This window comes from Aquarana catesbeiana, linkage group LG05, assembly GCF_042186555.1.
Source record: "Aquarana catesbeiana isolate 2022-GZ linkage group LG05, ASM4218655v1, whole genome shotgun sequence".
In the NCBI taxonomy this organism is placed as follows: Eukaryota; Metazoa; Chordata; class Amphibia; order Anura; family Ranidae; genus Aquarana; species Aquarana catesbeiana.
Genome location: NC_133328.1, coordinates 43584206 through 43601745, shown reverse-complemented (window position 1 = coordinate 43601745; position 17540 = coordinate 43584206). Strand labels below are relative to the sequence as shown.

General features: G+C 42.3%; 1 protein-coding gene across 1 annotated transcript in view; it reads right to left on the bottom strand.

The window, feature by feature from the left end:
* The window catches only part of ZNF804B (zinc finger protein 804B), a 540066-nt gene that overhangs the window by 10237 nt on the left and 512289 nt on the right, over nucleotides 1-17540 (bottom strand). Inside the window, exon 3 of the mRNA XM_073629664.1 lies at nucleotides 7812-7942. Within this exon, the coding sequence (XP_073485765.1) occupies nucleotides 7812-7942 (131 nt within the window). The remainder of the gene's footprint in view (nucleotides 1-7811; nucleotides 7943-17540) is intronic.

Sequence of the window (17540 nt, the reverse complement as noted above, 5' to 3'; positions counted from 1 at the left end):
AATCCCACCAGGAAGCTGTCAATGTCCTTGGCCAGTCATAAGTGGGCCTTATGTATACGTGCGGCTGAGCGCCAGGGATTGCCTCTGCATCTTATGATTGGCCAAGAACAGTGGCAGCTTCCTGGTAGGAGGTGGGTTCAAACCAGCATTCCTACTCCCAAGCAGGGACACAATCAGAAAATAAAGGTAAAAAGTTTCCAACCCGTTTGCAATCTTTCAAAACTAAAATGAAAAAAAAAAAAGTTTTGTATGAAGTTGGGTTTCAAGCTGAATGTACACACAGGTGTAGCTTGGGTTTGTACTTCATGCTAGTTCAAAGAGTCAAGTAATTATAAAGCAATTATTAGGAACAGGAATTCTGTGTCAATCATTGTTAAACTTGACATGTAATTATAAATACATCTGAGAATGCTGAAAAACAAATGTTGTTGTGTGATCAGAACATCTGTCAAGACATGGATGAATACAGGCAGGTAATTAGTGTCATTACAAGGGTCACCATTATAAGTGGCTCCTCTATGAGTAATTCTAATTATTGGTAAGGACAACCCATCAGTGTTATTAGCTACAAGTGTCATAAAGTATTTGTTTAATATAGACAATCACACTTCATCTCCAGAAGGATATTCTTGACAGTTCAAAGGAAAATTTTAATTATGACTCTATTGAAGAAAAGCAATTATTTATCTATAAATAATAAAAAATCCCCCTCTTAAAGGGGTTGAACTGTATAATGTACATATATTTGTGTGTCTACATGTATGTGTATGCTTTCAGTGGGCCACAGCCTGCGTTTCTCACGCCCACTGGTGTAATAAACCAACTTTTTGATCAGTATACTTCTGTAGAAGACCTCTGAGTATCTACCTTCCCTTATAATATATGATTATATTCCTGTGGTGCAGCAAGGCATGTCTTTTGGATTGAGTGCTGGTATATAAATATATATATATCGTAAGACACTGATTGCCAAGATTGTGTGGATGGTGTATATGTAACAGTCCATATTCTGATCACACACGTTCCTGGAATGTGCTCTCAAAAGTACTGGGGGCTGTAGCGACCAGCAGCTGGATACTGGAGCATGCACGTCACTATTTAAATACTCACAAGCACACCACGGATCTTCAATTAAGTCCAAGAAGTTTTTTTATTAAAAAAAGGTCACATCACAAACAGCAATTGTGATGTGATAGTTCATTGTTTTGGAGCCACGCAGGACCCCCTTCGTCAGATATGTGATCACATCATTACATGCCTGCCCCCCCCCCGAAACATTGCACTACTATGTTTGCAATGTGATTGTTCTTCAATGAAAAACCTCTTGGACTTAATTGAAGATCCGTGATGTGCTGTTTTATTAGAATTTTAATTTAGGGCCCTGGAGCCCAGAGGCTTTGTAAAGCTTTAGGTGAGATAAAGCTTCCTTTCTTCAGCCAACATTGTACCTGGTAGCCAGACCTCAGTATTAGTCTCAGCTGTACACACACATTTATATATGTGATCTGACTGATGCTCAGAGCTCTCTCTCTCCTTTATATATGTGATCTGACTGATGCTCAGAGCTCTCTCTCTCCTTTATATATGTGATCTGACTGATGCTCAGAGCTCTCTCTCCTTTATATATGTGATCTGACTGATGCTCAGAGCTCTCTCTCCTTTATATATGTGATATGACTGATGCTCAGAGCTCTCTCTCTCCTTTATATATGTGATATGACTGATGCTCAGAGCTCTCTGTCTCCTTTATATATGTGATATGAGTGATGCTCAGGTCTCTCTCTCTCCTTTATATATGTGATCTGACTGATGCTCAGAGCTCTCTCCTTTATATGTGTGATCCGACTGATGCTCAGAGCCAGGGGCGTTGCTAGGTCTACAAAAGATCTGGGGCTAGAGCCTATAGCAGCGTAGTAAAGAAAGTTATACGCAGGGGGGGCATACACATGTATATAACATACGTGTGTGTGTGTGAATATATATATCCCCAGAGAGCCCCCACCTTACATCAGGGTCCCCAGAGAGCCCCCCTTACATCAGGGTCCCCAGAGAGCCCCCTCCCCCTTACATCAGGGTCCCCAGAGAGCCCTCCCCTTGCATCAGGGTCCCCAGAGAGCCTCCCCCTTGCATTAGGGTCCCCAGAGAGCCCCCCCTTAAATCAGGGTCCCCAGAGAGCCCCCCCTTAAATCAGGGTCCCCAGAGAGCCTCCCCCTTAAATCAGGGTCCCCAGAGAGCCTCCCCTCCCCTTGGGGACCCCTGCAGAGACTCGGGGCTATAGCCCCAAAAGCCACCCCCTAGTGACGCCACTGCTCAGAGCTCTCCTCTCTCTCCTTTATATATGTGATCTGACTGATGCTCATAGCTCTCTGCCTCCTTTATATATGTGATCTGACTGATGCTCAGAGATCTCTCTCTCCCTTATATATGTGATCTGACTGATGATCAGGGTTTTCTCTCTCTCTTTTATACATCTTAGCTGACTGCTCATCCAGGAGTCTGCAGCTGGGTGAAGAGACTGACCGCTGACATAACACTAAAAAGGTAAAAGTGCTTCCTGTAGGTTTTAAGGAACCTGAAATGATTGTACCCTGTGAGTCAGGAACTGACCTGAGTTTGGTTAGATATGACAGACAAGCAGATGTTTTGGTTGCTTTATGTACAAAGGCCCCCCCAGCACCAAAACTATGTTTGTTTACTGCTTGCTGAAAAAAAAAAAACTGCTTAGACTGTTCTTGGGTTTGCCTCTATTGTGTAAGGTTTAGCACTACCAATACCAGTTTAGCTTTTCACCCTTACAATACATAAATTAATAGATAACCAAGGGCAAACAGGAATTGTACAAGAACATTATTTTCTGTTTGTTTTTATACAATGCATTGCACTGATCTGTACTGTAGTGCAAGTTTAAAGTAGTTCTAAAGGGTGAAGGTTTTTCTTACCTTCTATGCATGAAGGTAAAAAACCTTCTGTAGGCAGCACACCCCCCCCCCCCCCCCACAATCCTTACCTGAGCCCCATCTGATCCAGTGATGTTAATGATAGCCTTGGTTGTACAGGGACTCTCTCTCCACATTGGCTGAGACAACAACGGGAGCCCTTTGGCTGTTCCCATTGCCGTCAATCACAGCCAGTGAGCCACCGAGGAGAGTGCATGGGGGGGGGGCAAGCCATGGCTCTATATGTCTTTTGGATGCATAGAGACCAGCGGCTCGGGAGCGAACATGCAACAGTGCCCCCAGGGCAAGCAGCTTTCTGTGGGGGCACTGCTCGAGGGGGAGGAGCCAGGAGCAGCGGCGGGGGAACCAAAAAGAAGACGAGCAGCGCTGCTCTGTGCAAAACCACTGCACAGAGCAGGTAAGTATGAAATGTTTGTTATTTAAAAAAAACAAAAAACAAAGCTTTATTATCACCTTAAATCTGAGACCTTAACATTTTTTTTTATCTTCCTCATACTTTTAGCTGGCCCATTTCACCCACTTTTCCATAGCAAACTGCACTTCCTCTGCTAGCAGACTCCACTTCTTCCCTCTGATATTAATAGTTTGTATGACAGTATTATCTGCGCTAGCAAGAAAAGCACCAAACTTTCATTCACAACCTCACAGCATTATTGTGTGTGATGTCAAACACTTCCACGTCCTAAACTTTTTATAGATGACGCATGCAAACTGGACAGACGCAGGGCTTAGTCAAATCCATACAGGAGTCCGGACTTACAATCACTCTTCAAAAATACACGAAAAGTTTTATAACTGAAAAAAAGGGCATTCTTCATCTTCCCCACCTGTCTTCTCTGCTGTATATTATTTTCTACAGTATTACAGTCTGCATATGTGTGCACAGAACACTGAGCAATAAAGGTGTCATCTGCCTTGATTTGCATTATTGAAATTTTCTAGCCATCTTGAGATTTGAGAGCTTGAGAACAGCTGTAAATCCTCCCTTTAAAACCATCTCCAAGTTTACATTATTCAAAAACTTTTCACAACTAGTCTTGTGTTATTCGCTATTCCTGAGACAGACAGTCACCATTGGTATGCCTTCAAGTAAAAGACTTATGACCAATGTACTTAGCGAATGGTAGTTAAGGGATGACATACAACTGTTTCTAGACACCATCTGGCTGAAAACAAAACGCAATGGGGGGGATTTACTAAAACTGGAGCACTCAGAATCTGGTGCAACTGTGCATGGTAGCCAATCAGCTTCTAACTTCAGTTTGTTCATTAATGCCGCGTACACACGAGCGGATTTTCCAGCGGACTAGGTCCGACGGTCTTTCCGATGGACTTTCTGAATAGGTCTGACGGTCTTTCTGAACCAACGGACTTGGCGCCACACGATAGGACTAAGTCCATTCTTCAATCCGTTCGGTTTGAACGTGATGACGCAAACAAGACTAAAAAAGGAAGTTCAATAGCTAGTAGCCAATAGCTTCCCTCGCGTTGTATTTGGTCCGTCTGACCAGCACACAGACGAACAGTTTTCCCAATTTTAGCCTGTCGGACTTTGAGTTCGTCGGACAGATTTGAAACATGTTCTATTTCTAGTTCCGTCGGATTTTTATCCCGAAAAGCTATCGGACTAGCCCACACACTATCGGATTGTCCGCCGGACTAATCCCGTCGGACCTAGTCCGTCGGAAAAAGTCCGCTCGTGTGTACGCGGCATTAAGCTTTGACAAAAGAAACTGGAAGCTGATTGGTTTCTATGCAGAGCTGCACCAGATTTTGCACTCTCCAGGTTTAGTTAATGGTCCCAGTCGTCATGACAAACGTTATAATACATCTTATTTTAGCTGCAACCCAACGCACATCTACGGTGTATGCAAAGGATCTCTGCAATAGCGCACTATAATACACCAGCAAAAATTGTGCGGGACCTATTTTTAAAGATTCACAGTTGCTTTGACAGCCTATTCTAAATAAATTATCTGCCTAATACGCCCCACCTCCCATGCACAAAAACAGGTGCATTGCAGAACATTACATTAAGATGCAAGTGGGCCCTGAAGGTGCTGCCAGTTCATCCCAATGTTAAAGTGATAATAAAGCCTCTTTTTAAAACATGTTATACTTTCCTGCTCTGTGCAATGGTTTTGCACAGAACAACCAAGATCCTCCTCTTCTCGAGTCCCCCGCCGGTGCTCCTGGCTCCTCCCTCCTGCCTCCTCCCTCCTGCTGGGTGCCCCAAAGCAGGTGCGCTCCCGACACGCGGAGCCGCAGCTCGCTCCCTCCTCCTCCGTCTTCTGATTGGCTCACTGGCTGTGATTGACAGCAGCGGGAGCCAATCAGGAGTGTGAGTCCCCAGAGAAGCAAGGCTCTCATGGACCTTGCTGGATTGAGAGGGGGCTCAAGAAAGTATTAGAGGGGTCTGTGGGGATGCATGAAGGTAAAAAACCTTGTGCCTTTACAACCACTTTAAGTTGTGGGCAATAACATGTTATGGTTGTAAAACAAGGGTTTGTGTACACAGGCATTTAGGTTTTATCTTATGTATATTTCGAAAAGAATATGGAATGCAGCCTTTTTCATTTTGGATTGAATCATATAGGCCAGTGTTCACTTGTGTCTACTATTGCTTTGACCACACATTGCTTGGTGTGGTGTTCTTGGTAATGTTGCTAGATTTAATAAAGCATGGCATTTAGGGCAGTATGATTGTGCACAGCGAGGATGAAGTCAGGGATGCATCATAACTTTGCTTTGCCCATTTGTTCTTTTCCTCATTAGGTACTGAATTAAAAATCTGTATAGTGAGTGCTTTGAGGTACCTCAAAGTCCACTAGGACCTCTGCCAGGACTTCTGGAATCAGTAGTTCCAGTAGCACTCCCAGAATCAATGCCAGCACTTCCAGAATCCTTTACAGTACTTCCAAAGGCAAGTGCAGAATCTCTGCCACTACTTCCAATGGCATCTGTAGAATCTCTTCTAGTACTTCTAATGGTGCTCGAAAAATTCTTGCCAGGATTTTCAGAGCTTTGACCTCATAAGGGTATTTAAGCATGTTATCTTGCTAGCTACCCTTCTTTGTAGATAAGAGCTGTACTACCTGAGATATCTCAGGTAGTACAGGGAGAAACAATTATATCATTTGCAGGAATGATGGAATATTCCAGGAAGTTATGCCTTTAGACATATGCAGCTGACCCATGCACTGTCTTCCCAATTACCTCAGGGCCTCCCACAATTGGTAGAATTACGATTAGAACAAATAGTTAGAAAGAGACTGGAAAGAAAACCAATTTCAACTTTATATACCTACTTAGTGAAAACTGCATTATCAGACATAAATGAGTTACGAGCATGTTGGATGAGGGACGTTCCAAAATTAGAGGAGGAGATATGGTGATTTCCATTTCAGATATTAGTGTCACTCCGAGATAAACGTATACAATTCAAGATAACACATAGAACCTATTATATACCCTATAGACTACACAGAATGTCCATATTGAACCCCCAGAGTTGTTGGAGGTGTGGGTATGCTCCAGGAGATTTCATTCATATATTTTGGTCCTGCCCAAGTGGTATTTTGGAGGGAGATTGTAGAGATAATTGCTACAGTTACATCAATCGTTCTGGAACTAGAAGTAGAAATCTGTCTTCTGGGACTGGTGGGGAATGACATCTCGGTAGCAAAGAGAACACAAGTAAGTCTGTTGCTTTTCTATGCGAGGAAGGCAATAGTACTGAGTTGGAAAAAAGCAGAAGCTCCCTCATTAGCCTTTTTGGAAGTATCTAGTGAATGATAATTTGCCATTATATAGGGAAACATATTGTAACAGAGGATGTGGGGGAAAATATGAGAAAGTGTGGGCAAGTTGGATAGCAGAACCCAGAATGGCCTCTGGGCAAACCAAAAGAAACAGCTGGAACAGTAAGAAGAAAAGTAGTGAGACATCTGATAGGAAAAACGTAGAGATATTACAAACCACACCATCAATATAAGGGTTCAAGGGGAAGAATTAATGTTTTTGTTATTGTAATTATTATTAATGGAATTATGTGAAAGCTCCTGCAAGAGTGGATAAGTTGAAGATAAAGTATATGTTGTTAATATTTTTCTATTAGAAAACGAATAAAGAGATTTATAAAAAAAAAAAAAAAAGGATGGTGCCATTGCCGGCAATTGCCACCGATTTATCAAGTCAAATTGCACCAATGTGAACCAGGACTAAATCAGATTCACTCAAACTGAGTTGATTGGCCAGAGTGGAAAATTATCAGTCATGTTGCATTACTGAAATACTTTGTTTATGAATTTAATTGATTGTATTTTGATTGATCAGCTTATGACATTGCATGGTGAAAACAGAGATGCCATCGATAACCCACTATCATATCATCCAACTATCTATCGAAAACCACTTCCCGGTGTGCTCTATCGATCAAATGTGTTACGTCGCCAATCATAGATCGATTAATCCTATCGGGAAAGACCAATCAGAAAATAAATCAATCATCTATAGAAGTGTGTATGGCCACCATTATAGGTTTTTTGGTAACAACACTATCACTGTAAATCATTGTCATGCTAGCAGCATACTATAAACATTATTTTGCCCTGCCATATCTTCTCCTCTGTCCCCACCTCCTGATGTCATTATTTTTCTTTGTAGCAGTGAATGCAGTTTTAATTGCAGAGAATATATTGAGCTAAATCATGTTATGTCACACAGCGTGAGAAATACTTTAGACATAACTTAATTATTCCATAACTGAAATAGGAAAACACTGCAATCAGGCTCCATTGTCTGATGAGGTTTGAGCTGTTCCCATTTCAAAGACCTTTCATGTGATATTCTTACCAGTTGGTTTGCTTGCGTAGCTCCGCGAGCTGATGGAGGCGTTTAAGCGCTTTCTCCTGTTTCTTCTCATCTTTCCACGACTTGGAAGCCACATTGCGAGCGAATTCTCTTTGTTTCAGTTCTTTTAATCTCTAAGGAAGGAAAACATATGTACATGTAAGGTAGGTTTGTATGTTGTAGGGTGTTGCTGGTTCATTCATGCTGGCTGCCTGACTGATATGTTGATCCTGCAGTTGGTAGGTGACAGCGGTGACAGATTGCCGCGCATCACCGGAGGATGAGCATGACAGTCAGGGGAATAGCACAGATATTTCTTTATGGCAGGTTCCTTTTAATGTAACCACATCTTTGGTCCAATTATATCATGGTACCCTCTTCTCTAGTCTCCCTCCCAGTATTGGCTGGTCCAATGTACAATAGGCTGTATTTGGATCCGTAATGTATACAGACCTGAACACAGAATTATTTTATAATATGGGCCCATTCACACAGCTCCATTTTGGTCCGTAGTGTTTGGCCTCATGCACAAGGGTAGTTTGGACAATGTGGGGTTGATTTACTAAAGGCAACTAGGCTGTGCACTTTGCAAAGTGCAGTTGCACTCTGCAGGTGCAATTGCTCCAGAGCTTAGTAAATGAGGTAAAGCTTCACTTTGCAAAGAACACCCAATAACATGCAAAGGAAAATAAAAAAACAGCATGTTTGCTTGCACGTGATTGGATGATGGAAGTCAGCAGAGCTTCTGCTCATTTACTAAGCTCTGGAGCAACTGCTCTTGTAGAGTGCAACTGCACTTTGCAAAGTGCACAGTCAATTTGCCTTTAGTAAATCAACCCCTGTGTGTCAACTCCTGGAGTTTTTGGATGCCCAGGAGTCCCTCTGCTGTCATCAGCCTTTCAAAATCTATGGTTGGCTTAAATACATAGTGGCTGGATGATTAGGGCTGTAGCACTACCCCCCTAAGGGAGGCTGGATTTTTAGGGTCTCCCTCACATGTACAGCAAGGCAACAGGAATTTTACGGCATTCACTCAGTAGTCAAAAACCAGTCCAGGGTGCTTTGTTTTGTTTTTGGTTTACAAAGGGATACACTTGGATAGGGATGGGAAGGTATGGGATGCCCAGAACGTAGCTTAAAGGCAACTTGAGGACTTGAAACTGTCTGTGCCACCAAAAATCACATGGCTGTCTTTTCGTGGAATAAACAGATCAGCTCAACTGATGAAAGGATTTCAAAACTCTGACTGCAGGTGCTTTCTCTCCTTAGAAGATGCCAAAACATCTATCTGCTCTTTAGGTTCCCTAAGCAAGAGGTGCAGGGTAACTATACTGGCTTTGACTGGCTCTAAGCTGTTCCTTTGTAGAAGGCTAGCTTGGTATTGCACCTGGCTGCTTCTCCTCTATAGGCTCTGAGGGGGTAATGGTTGAAGCTACTCAGACCCTTTGGTAAATCCTGTGGCACATGTGATTGCTGAACAGGCCTGCTGCTGGATAGGTCCCAATGGCTCCCAGGATGACTTCAGCTAAGCCTAGCTGACACTGAAAGGGTGTGAGGCTTCCTCTGCTGCACTCTCTCTTGCTCTTTGGCTCCCTCCTTCTGCCCAGGGGCAAAACCCCCCAGCATAGGGACCCCCTCCGGGCAACCAGAACCTGGACTCTACTTCCACATGGCCAGGCTCCAGAATACTTATGGGCTATGTCTCCACCTTCTGGGCTGTCCTCACCCAGGGATTGGAGGAGACTCCATAAATATTCAGGCCTCATCTCTGCCCCTCCGCCCTCTAAGTTCTAGAAGCCAGGGAGAGGAGAGAGAGACTCAGCCCTTCGAGCTCTGCTAAACTAACTCTAAACAAATTAACCCTGGCTTCTCTGGCTAAAACAGGAGCCCATCTAAATTCACCTACTGTACACAGGGGGTGCTACAGGGCCATATGTGTTCAGGGTCTTATGCCTGAAACACAGGAATCTTGAGTTCAGGACCTACACTTCTGAATGCATTCAGCCCTAAACGCGAGTATTGTTTGGCACAGCGTCCATCCACCATGAATTCCAGCCTGTTATAGAATTTAATCGACTGCTAACAGTCAGGAGTTGGATGTTGAACCTGTGCTTCCTGAGCACCCGAAACACCAGGATTTGACGCACATGGACCAATGCAGAGAACAGCTATGTTGAGCTGCTGAGTATTTCAAGCTGTCATAGATTTTGACACGCTGATGGCAGCAGGGCTGGACATTGCACCTATGCCTCTTGGGTGCCCAATAAATCTGGCATTCATTGCACATGGGTCAAGCCACCCGCATGCATGTAGTCTTTAGCTGCATTAACCAAAAACAAGAGATCTGCATCCACGGTCCAATTTTGACCATATTTTATACTATACTATGTAAATGTTTGTGTAAATGTTAACATGCAGGCAGCTTAAATGGACATAACCATATTTTCTGCCACGACTGCCTAGTGAATTCAGGCCGGGAAGTTTTAAACAACAACAGCGTGTAGGCAACTAGGTCAATCTGCCCCGCCACCATTTCCATGTTACTGGTGATTACATTTCCCCCCTGAATGAGTCATTCACAGGATGGTGGCACAGACACAGAATGAACTAGGCCTTATGTTATACAGAATGATTGAAGGCCAAGGTGCCGTCACTGCTGCCTAATGAATAACTCATGCAACCATCAACAATGTGTAGGCAGCAGTGGTAGCGCAGGTGCAGAATGACACAGCACGCATCTGAACTTATATTGACATAAGGGTGTGTATGTCCATATGAGTTGTGATTCATACAGATGACTTTTTATGCAGAATCTTGCTGGCAATTGGCCATTATACTTACATGACCCTCATCCAGGGAGCTATCACTGACTGAATCTCACAAGCCGCTTGTCAGAATCTTCCTATCTAGGCCTACACATGCCCTTTGCACTTTTATTCATTCCTATAGATCTTTTGGGGTTGATTTACTAAAGGCAAATAGACTGTGCACTTTCCAAAGTGCATTTGCACTCTGCAAGTGCAGTTGCTCCAGAGCTTAGTAAATGAGGTAAAGCTTCACTTTGCAAATAGTACCCAATCACATGCAAGGGAAATTGCTGCATTTTTGCTTGCACATGATTGGATGATGGATGTCAGCAGAACTTATGTCATTTTCCAAGCTCTGGAGCAATTGCACTTTGCAAAGTGCACAGTCTATTTGCCTTTAGTAAATCAACCCTATTGAGCACACATGGGAACAATAAGCGACTTCTGCAATCCAGTAATATCTCACTGGACTGGGGACAGGTTAGTATAATACCGGTAGGGGGGACTATGATCTAAGTGTAATGGGACCAAATATGCAGCTATACTTGAAAGCAGATGTAAGCCTTAACTGGATCACATTTAGTTTGCTAAAATACTGTATATAATAAACAATTGGCAATTTTTTATTATTTGGTTCAATACGTCTTGTTAGTGAGTTTGCAAAAGGGTATAACAGTACAGATGTGAACTTGCAAAACAGTAAAGTAAAAATAACATCAGAGGAATAGTCACCAAATTGTACAATTCGGTGCCTGGGTTGAACAAAGTTGTGCCCATTTCCGCTATACTGGTAAGCATACCATTTCTTTTAAATAAAACACTTGTTTTCATCACTTTTGTTGCATATAAGCACTGCTGATCTCCTGAATCCTATTTGCAGCCACTACTGTCTACATGCACTTCAGCAACTGCTGCATGACATTTCCCTAGGGCAGGTTCCCTAATGGTGACATTAGTGGACTCTACCAGGGAGACAAGGACAGAGCGTTGTCACTCTATAACAGGAAGTGCCTGAACAAGGAAGCTCATAACAGAATTACCAGGTACTGCTTTAATGTAAGCTGCAGTTCTAAAAATGATGTTGCCATGTTAAATATTATATGAGAATGTAACTGTTTTGGTTTTGGTCTACTTTAAATGGCAAATAAGGGCAAAAAGTACAATCACATAATAATTAGCAAATGCCACCCAAAAACACTGCATGCTAAAGGTGGTACATCTGTTTTAAATAAATACCTAATAACCCCTTTATCTGAGATTAAACAGATATTTCACAGTTCTTTGATTCAGGACTGCAGCCTTTTGTCGATTATTCTGCACTCTGCAACCTCCTTGCCTAAGAATTATATTTCTCACTATGTTTTGGTCCCGGTGGACCGCCATGAGGAAGAGAAGTAGTGTGAATAATATTCTAAATGATCATAGGTATGGAGTATTAGAGACAATCTAGTGGAATTGGAGTCAGGAATATCTAGGCTATAGAACCAGAATTTAGTGTGCCTCATTTTCACAGAACATTTTCTTGATTGGTCCTACCTGGGCTTAGTATATTGTGACCATGTGTAAATAAGCTTACATGAGAGGACTGTACTTTTACTGATGATGGGGAAAATGTGTAGCTGATAGTCATATAGCAAAAAAATCAATAAAAGACCAAAGACAAGCTTTACTCCTCACAGTACTTGACCTTCAAATAATTGGTGGGTGCTCAAAGTGATTGCTATGGATGGTGCTATGCCAAAATCAGATGCGAAGAAGTCACCAGCACTCAACTAAATGTGTTTCACATGTTTATAGGAAAGGCAGAGTCACTTAAGTCATAAGAAAATGATATTTTTGGGTCTAACAGGATTACTTCCTCAGGGGGAAATAGTTTTGGGGCGCCCAAGGGTCACAATATCACCTTAATAAAGTGACCCCTTGAGGCCCCGAAACGTCGCTTTTTTATGGCTTATGTGACTCTGTTTTCCCAATAAATATGTATCTTCAGCGATAAGCCACCTACTGTTCCTATTGATAAATCTGACTTTGACTTAACCTTATTGCTAATAACAAAGCTAGCGGAAGTGATAGTATCCCAGCTGAGTTATTTAAAATCCTAAAAGATGATGCCATTAAAGTGCTGCACTCAATATGCCAACAAATTTGGAAAACTCAACAATGGCCACAGAACTGGAAGAGGTCCGTTTACATGCCGACACCAAAGAAGGGCAGTGCCAAAGAATGTTCAAACTACCGTACGATCGCACTCATCTCACATGCTAGCAAGGTTATGCTGAAAATTCTACAAGCTAGGCTTCAGCAGCATGTGAACCAAGAGCTACCACAAGTATACGCTGGATTTTGAAGAGGCAGAGGAACTAGAGATCAAACTGCCAACATTCGCTGGATCATGGAGAAAGCAAGGGAGTCCCAGAAGAATGGAAAGGAGACAAATTGCGCTAATTATAGTCCTTAAATCAAATTGCAGGGCATGACAGTTTCAATAGTTGTATGTGGCTGAAAAACTTCAAAGAAGGACACCCCAGTAGTATAATCACAAATAAGTCTACCACCACCTCATAGAAAACACGCTTACCAGATACAAAGCAAATTTGGGCAGATGGCTTTAACCCAGCCCAGGCCTTTGCTTTCCATGATTCATCAGGATTCCACATACAAGTTGATACCCAAATAGATACCATGAGATCCGTAGCTCCGTTCCCTATTGAGAATGTCATATGTGACGAAACGCGTATGAGGAGGTAACGTGCTGACGTCACTATGCCATCTCGTTGAGAAGGACAGGAGTTTGAATTGTAGCTGGCCAGCTTCATTTTCCTATGTGTTTTTAAAGACATTATAAATGTAAGTGTAACTTTTTAATTGACCTAAATAAATCAGGATAGAGACAATATCACGCTATGGTCCACTTTATCTCTTTTTGGGCTGATTGTTGATGTACTGTTCATGGAGCCATGGAGCATACGGTACCTGCCTGAGAACCTTATTTCTCATATCATCTTTGGGATCCACTGTTGATAAAAGACCTGGGCTGGGTAAAAGCTGTAAGTCTATTTCTGCGTGTCATCTGGTAAGCGTGTCAGGTGGCGTTGCACTTGTTTGTGTTAAAAATCATTGGGGTGTTCCGTATACAATGCAGTATCATGCTATGGTCTATATTACGTTTTCTTTTTTGGGCTGATTGATCATCTCCTACGGAGCTACGGATCTCATGGTATCTATTTGAATATCAACTTGTATGCAGAATCCTGATAAATCGTGGAAAGCAAAGGCCAGGGCTGGGTTAAAGCCATCTGCCCAAATTTACTTGCTATCTGGTAAGCGTGTTTTCTATGAGGTGGTGGTACACTTACAGTTGTATGCAAAAGTTTAAAACCCCTGACAATTTCCATGATTGTCATTTATAAATATTTGGGTGTTTGGATCATCAATTTCATTTTGATCTATCAAATAACTGAAGGACACAGTAATATTTCAGTAGTGAAATGAGGTTTATTGGATTAATAGAAAATGCGCAATATGCATCAAAACGAAATTAGACAGGTGCATAAATTTGGGCACCCCAACAGAAAAATCACATCAATATTTAGTAGAGCCTCCTTTAGCAGAAATAACAGCCTCTAGATGCTTCCTATAGCCTGTAATGAGTATCTGGATTCTGGATGAATGTATTTTGGACCATTCCTCCTTACAAAACATCTCCAGTTCAGTTAGGTTTGATGGTTGCCGACCAAGGACAGCCCGCTTCAAATCACCCCTCAGATGTTCAATGGCAATTCCAGAACAGCCGCAAGAGATCTGTTTTGCCCACCAGAGAATTATTATTTCTCTTTATCAAGTCTTAACCTCCCTGATGGTATGATTATGTCTGATTTTTGATGCTGAATGTTTTGCATGGAATTGTAGGCCTGTAATTCTTAGAAATAACTCACTTAAATCTGTCCAAACAAGAGTCTACAAGACATCCCAGGTATGATAAAGTTTCCAACACAAAATCATAAACTATAATATAATAAATGACTATAAATAATTATAACAAATAATAATATAATAATAATAAAATGTATTCAATAATGTAATAAAATCAAAAACACTGAAATTTGCTCAGTTGCAGAATTGTCGCTATCATTACTTTCAGTGTTTGATGACAAATTTCCGCACAAATCACTATCGCTCAATTCTGCAAGTGATTCTAATTTACTATCGCTGTTTTCTAGCTGGTCTAAAACCGCTTTTGACGTAAAGGGACACTTTTTGGTTGCTATGGACAATCTCCAGATTCCAGGCAGAAAGAACAGTATATATAATATAAAACTGCATGCAGGTCACTGGACAAAGCACTAGGGACAAAAGGGAGGTGAAATTATTTGATACAGTAATGTAATCTGTAAGATTACAGTGTACTGTATGTATTATGCTTTTTGCACTTTTTGAATTTGGCGCCGGGCCCCGTCCCCGTACGTCGCGAAGCTCGCAGGGAATGGAGCACGGCACAGTGATAGATCGGGCGGAGGACACAGCCCGCGGACACAGTGGGGAGACATCACAGGATCCTGGGGACAAGGTAAGTAACTTTGCCTGGATCCTGCGATTCAATCCCGAGTGTGGCTCGGGGTTACCGCTTTTGGTAATGAAAATTCACCCCGAGCCACACTTGGGATTACCGCTAGGAAGGTTAAAGATGAATTTCAGGTATGGCAAGTTGTAAAACACATTGTTCCAACTTGGACCAATGTTTGTTTGCGTCATACCTGATTGATCCCTGTGGAAGCTGGAAATCACTGTAGTTGGAACTGCTACTACAGTGATTGCCACTGGCTCTTGTGCCGATGCACTGCTCCTTACTGAACACAGGAAAGATGTTTGGTTGGCATGGGTTCCATTCAGAGAACACTTTCCATTTTCTCAATAAATGCAAAGTGTTCTCTGACTGCAACAAGGTAGAGGTTGCAACGTCACCACCCAGCCTCTCCATCTCATCCAATTTGTGAAAGCATTGAATTAATGGTGCCTGTGCTGAGTAAGTGACCTCTTGTGATCAGTAAGCAGCAGGGTAGCGGCTCAGCATGGGACCTGGAAGTTAGTGGAGATCACAGGAGTAATGGTGTCTACTACAGATATTTCCATCTTCTAGAGGGATTCCACAGGTATGATATAGAAATACTTACATTAGTCCAAGCTGGGCCACTGTAACTATATAAAAATTGCCATACATGGAATTTTAAGATTTGAGATTAAGATTTGCACAGCCCTACAAGACTTTGTAGGAAGATATGCTTGACAGGCACTGGGATTCCTAGGTTTTTTCAAGGGATCAAATCTTGGAAGCTTTCAGATAAGCTCACTGGCTTGGTGAGGCAGTTCCCAAAGCAAATGGGCCCCTCAATGGGTGCCAGAGAATGACTCTGAAAGTAAACATACAGAAATGGGCACCAGACCATAAGGTGAGAGTCCAAGAAGATTTTTTAATAGTTTACAATTCAACCATAAAAAACAGCTAACAGGTGCACTGCTCTATACACACTACAAATCCAATAGTCCATCTCAGGAGAAAGCAAGAGAGGAGGGCTACTTTCCTACATACAGTGCAACCATGGTGAACAAACATAGCCACCTTCTAACAGAAAGTCAGATCGCAGTAGCCCAAAAAATGGAATTTGGAGATTTGAAGGGATGCTGAAAGCAATAGAAGGGACTATACTTGAATAGAATTTTCATTTTTTTAAACCAGGGTTTAAAGGTTTATAAAAATGGTATTTTTAAACAGAGAGGAGGAGACTGTGTCTTTTTCTTTTTAACAATGAAAACCCTTCCAGCATTATTTTATTATGTTACCTTGTTCCTGTGACCTCATAACCAGGCTTGTAAAAATCTTGAAGGGGCAGCTGCTGGTAGCTCAGTTCCTTTGATGTAAGCACACCCCCAGAACTACATCTCTCTGAGACCTTTACCAATACATAGTGGGGTTAATTTACCAAAGGCAAAAAAGTGGTTCCATTTGCAAGAGAATATGCCCCAAAACTTAGTGAATGTGGTGAAATTTCACTTTGCAAAGAATGCCCAACTGAGTGCAAGGAAAATAAAAAAAAGCATTTTGCTTGCACATGATTGGATGATGGAAGCAAGCAGAGCTCCACCTCATTACTAAGCTCTGGGGATAATTCCTCTGCAAAGTGCAACTTCCCTTGCAAAGTGAACAATCTATTTGCATTTAATAAATCAACCCCAGTGTGTTGACAGATTCTTGGGAGTCAAGGCGGCAGCATTCATTTGCTGGAAAATAAATCAGTTTATGCATATGGGGAGGGGGACTTGTGAGGTTCTGTAGTCTATCAAGCAGGGCTCACAACATTGGTTGGGATTTCAGAAGAGGGCCTCTGTTGTCAACCCAAACAGAATTTCTGTCAGATCAACAGGTATTTTCCTATCCTTGCAGCTTTTAAAGGCATTAAACTGAGAAATATGCATGTATTGGAGAGATATAATTAATATTTTTTGTGCCCTGACATAGACTCTAATGGGGGGGGGGGGGGGGATTTTCTAAACCTGAAGCAAATTCTGGTGCAGAAACCACTGCAAACCAAGATATATGTGTGAGCAACTCAGGCTGTATAGGAATAAATTCCTATGCCCACCACTGTGAGTGCTAGCCGGGAAGGGAGCTTGTCTATGTTCCAGGCAATGGTAAAGAGTTATATGTGTCCCAGAAGCCACACATCAAGTCAAAGCCTGCTGTGAAATAGTGAATGGCAGTCTCAGCCTGGACCCCCGCCAGGCCACACCTCCAATGCATTTCTTTCCCCCCATCGGAGCTTATGGGGATCTATATAGAAACCAATTGGCTTCCAGGTTTTATTGTCAAAGCCTAACCCTTTCGCCCCATCTGCCTCCCGGCCCTTTCGGGGTTCTAAAAGCTGGGAGG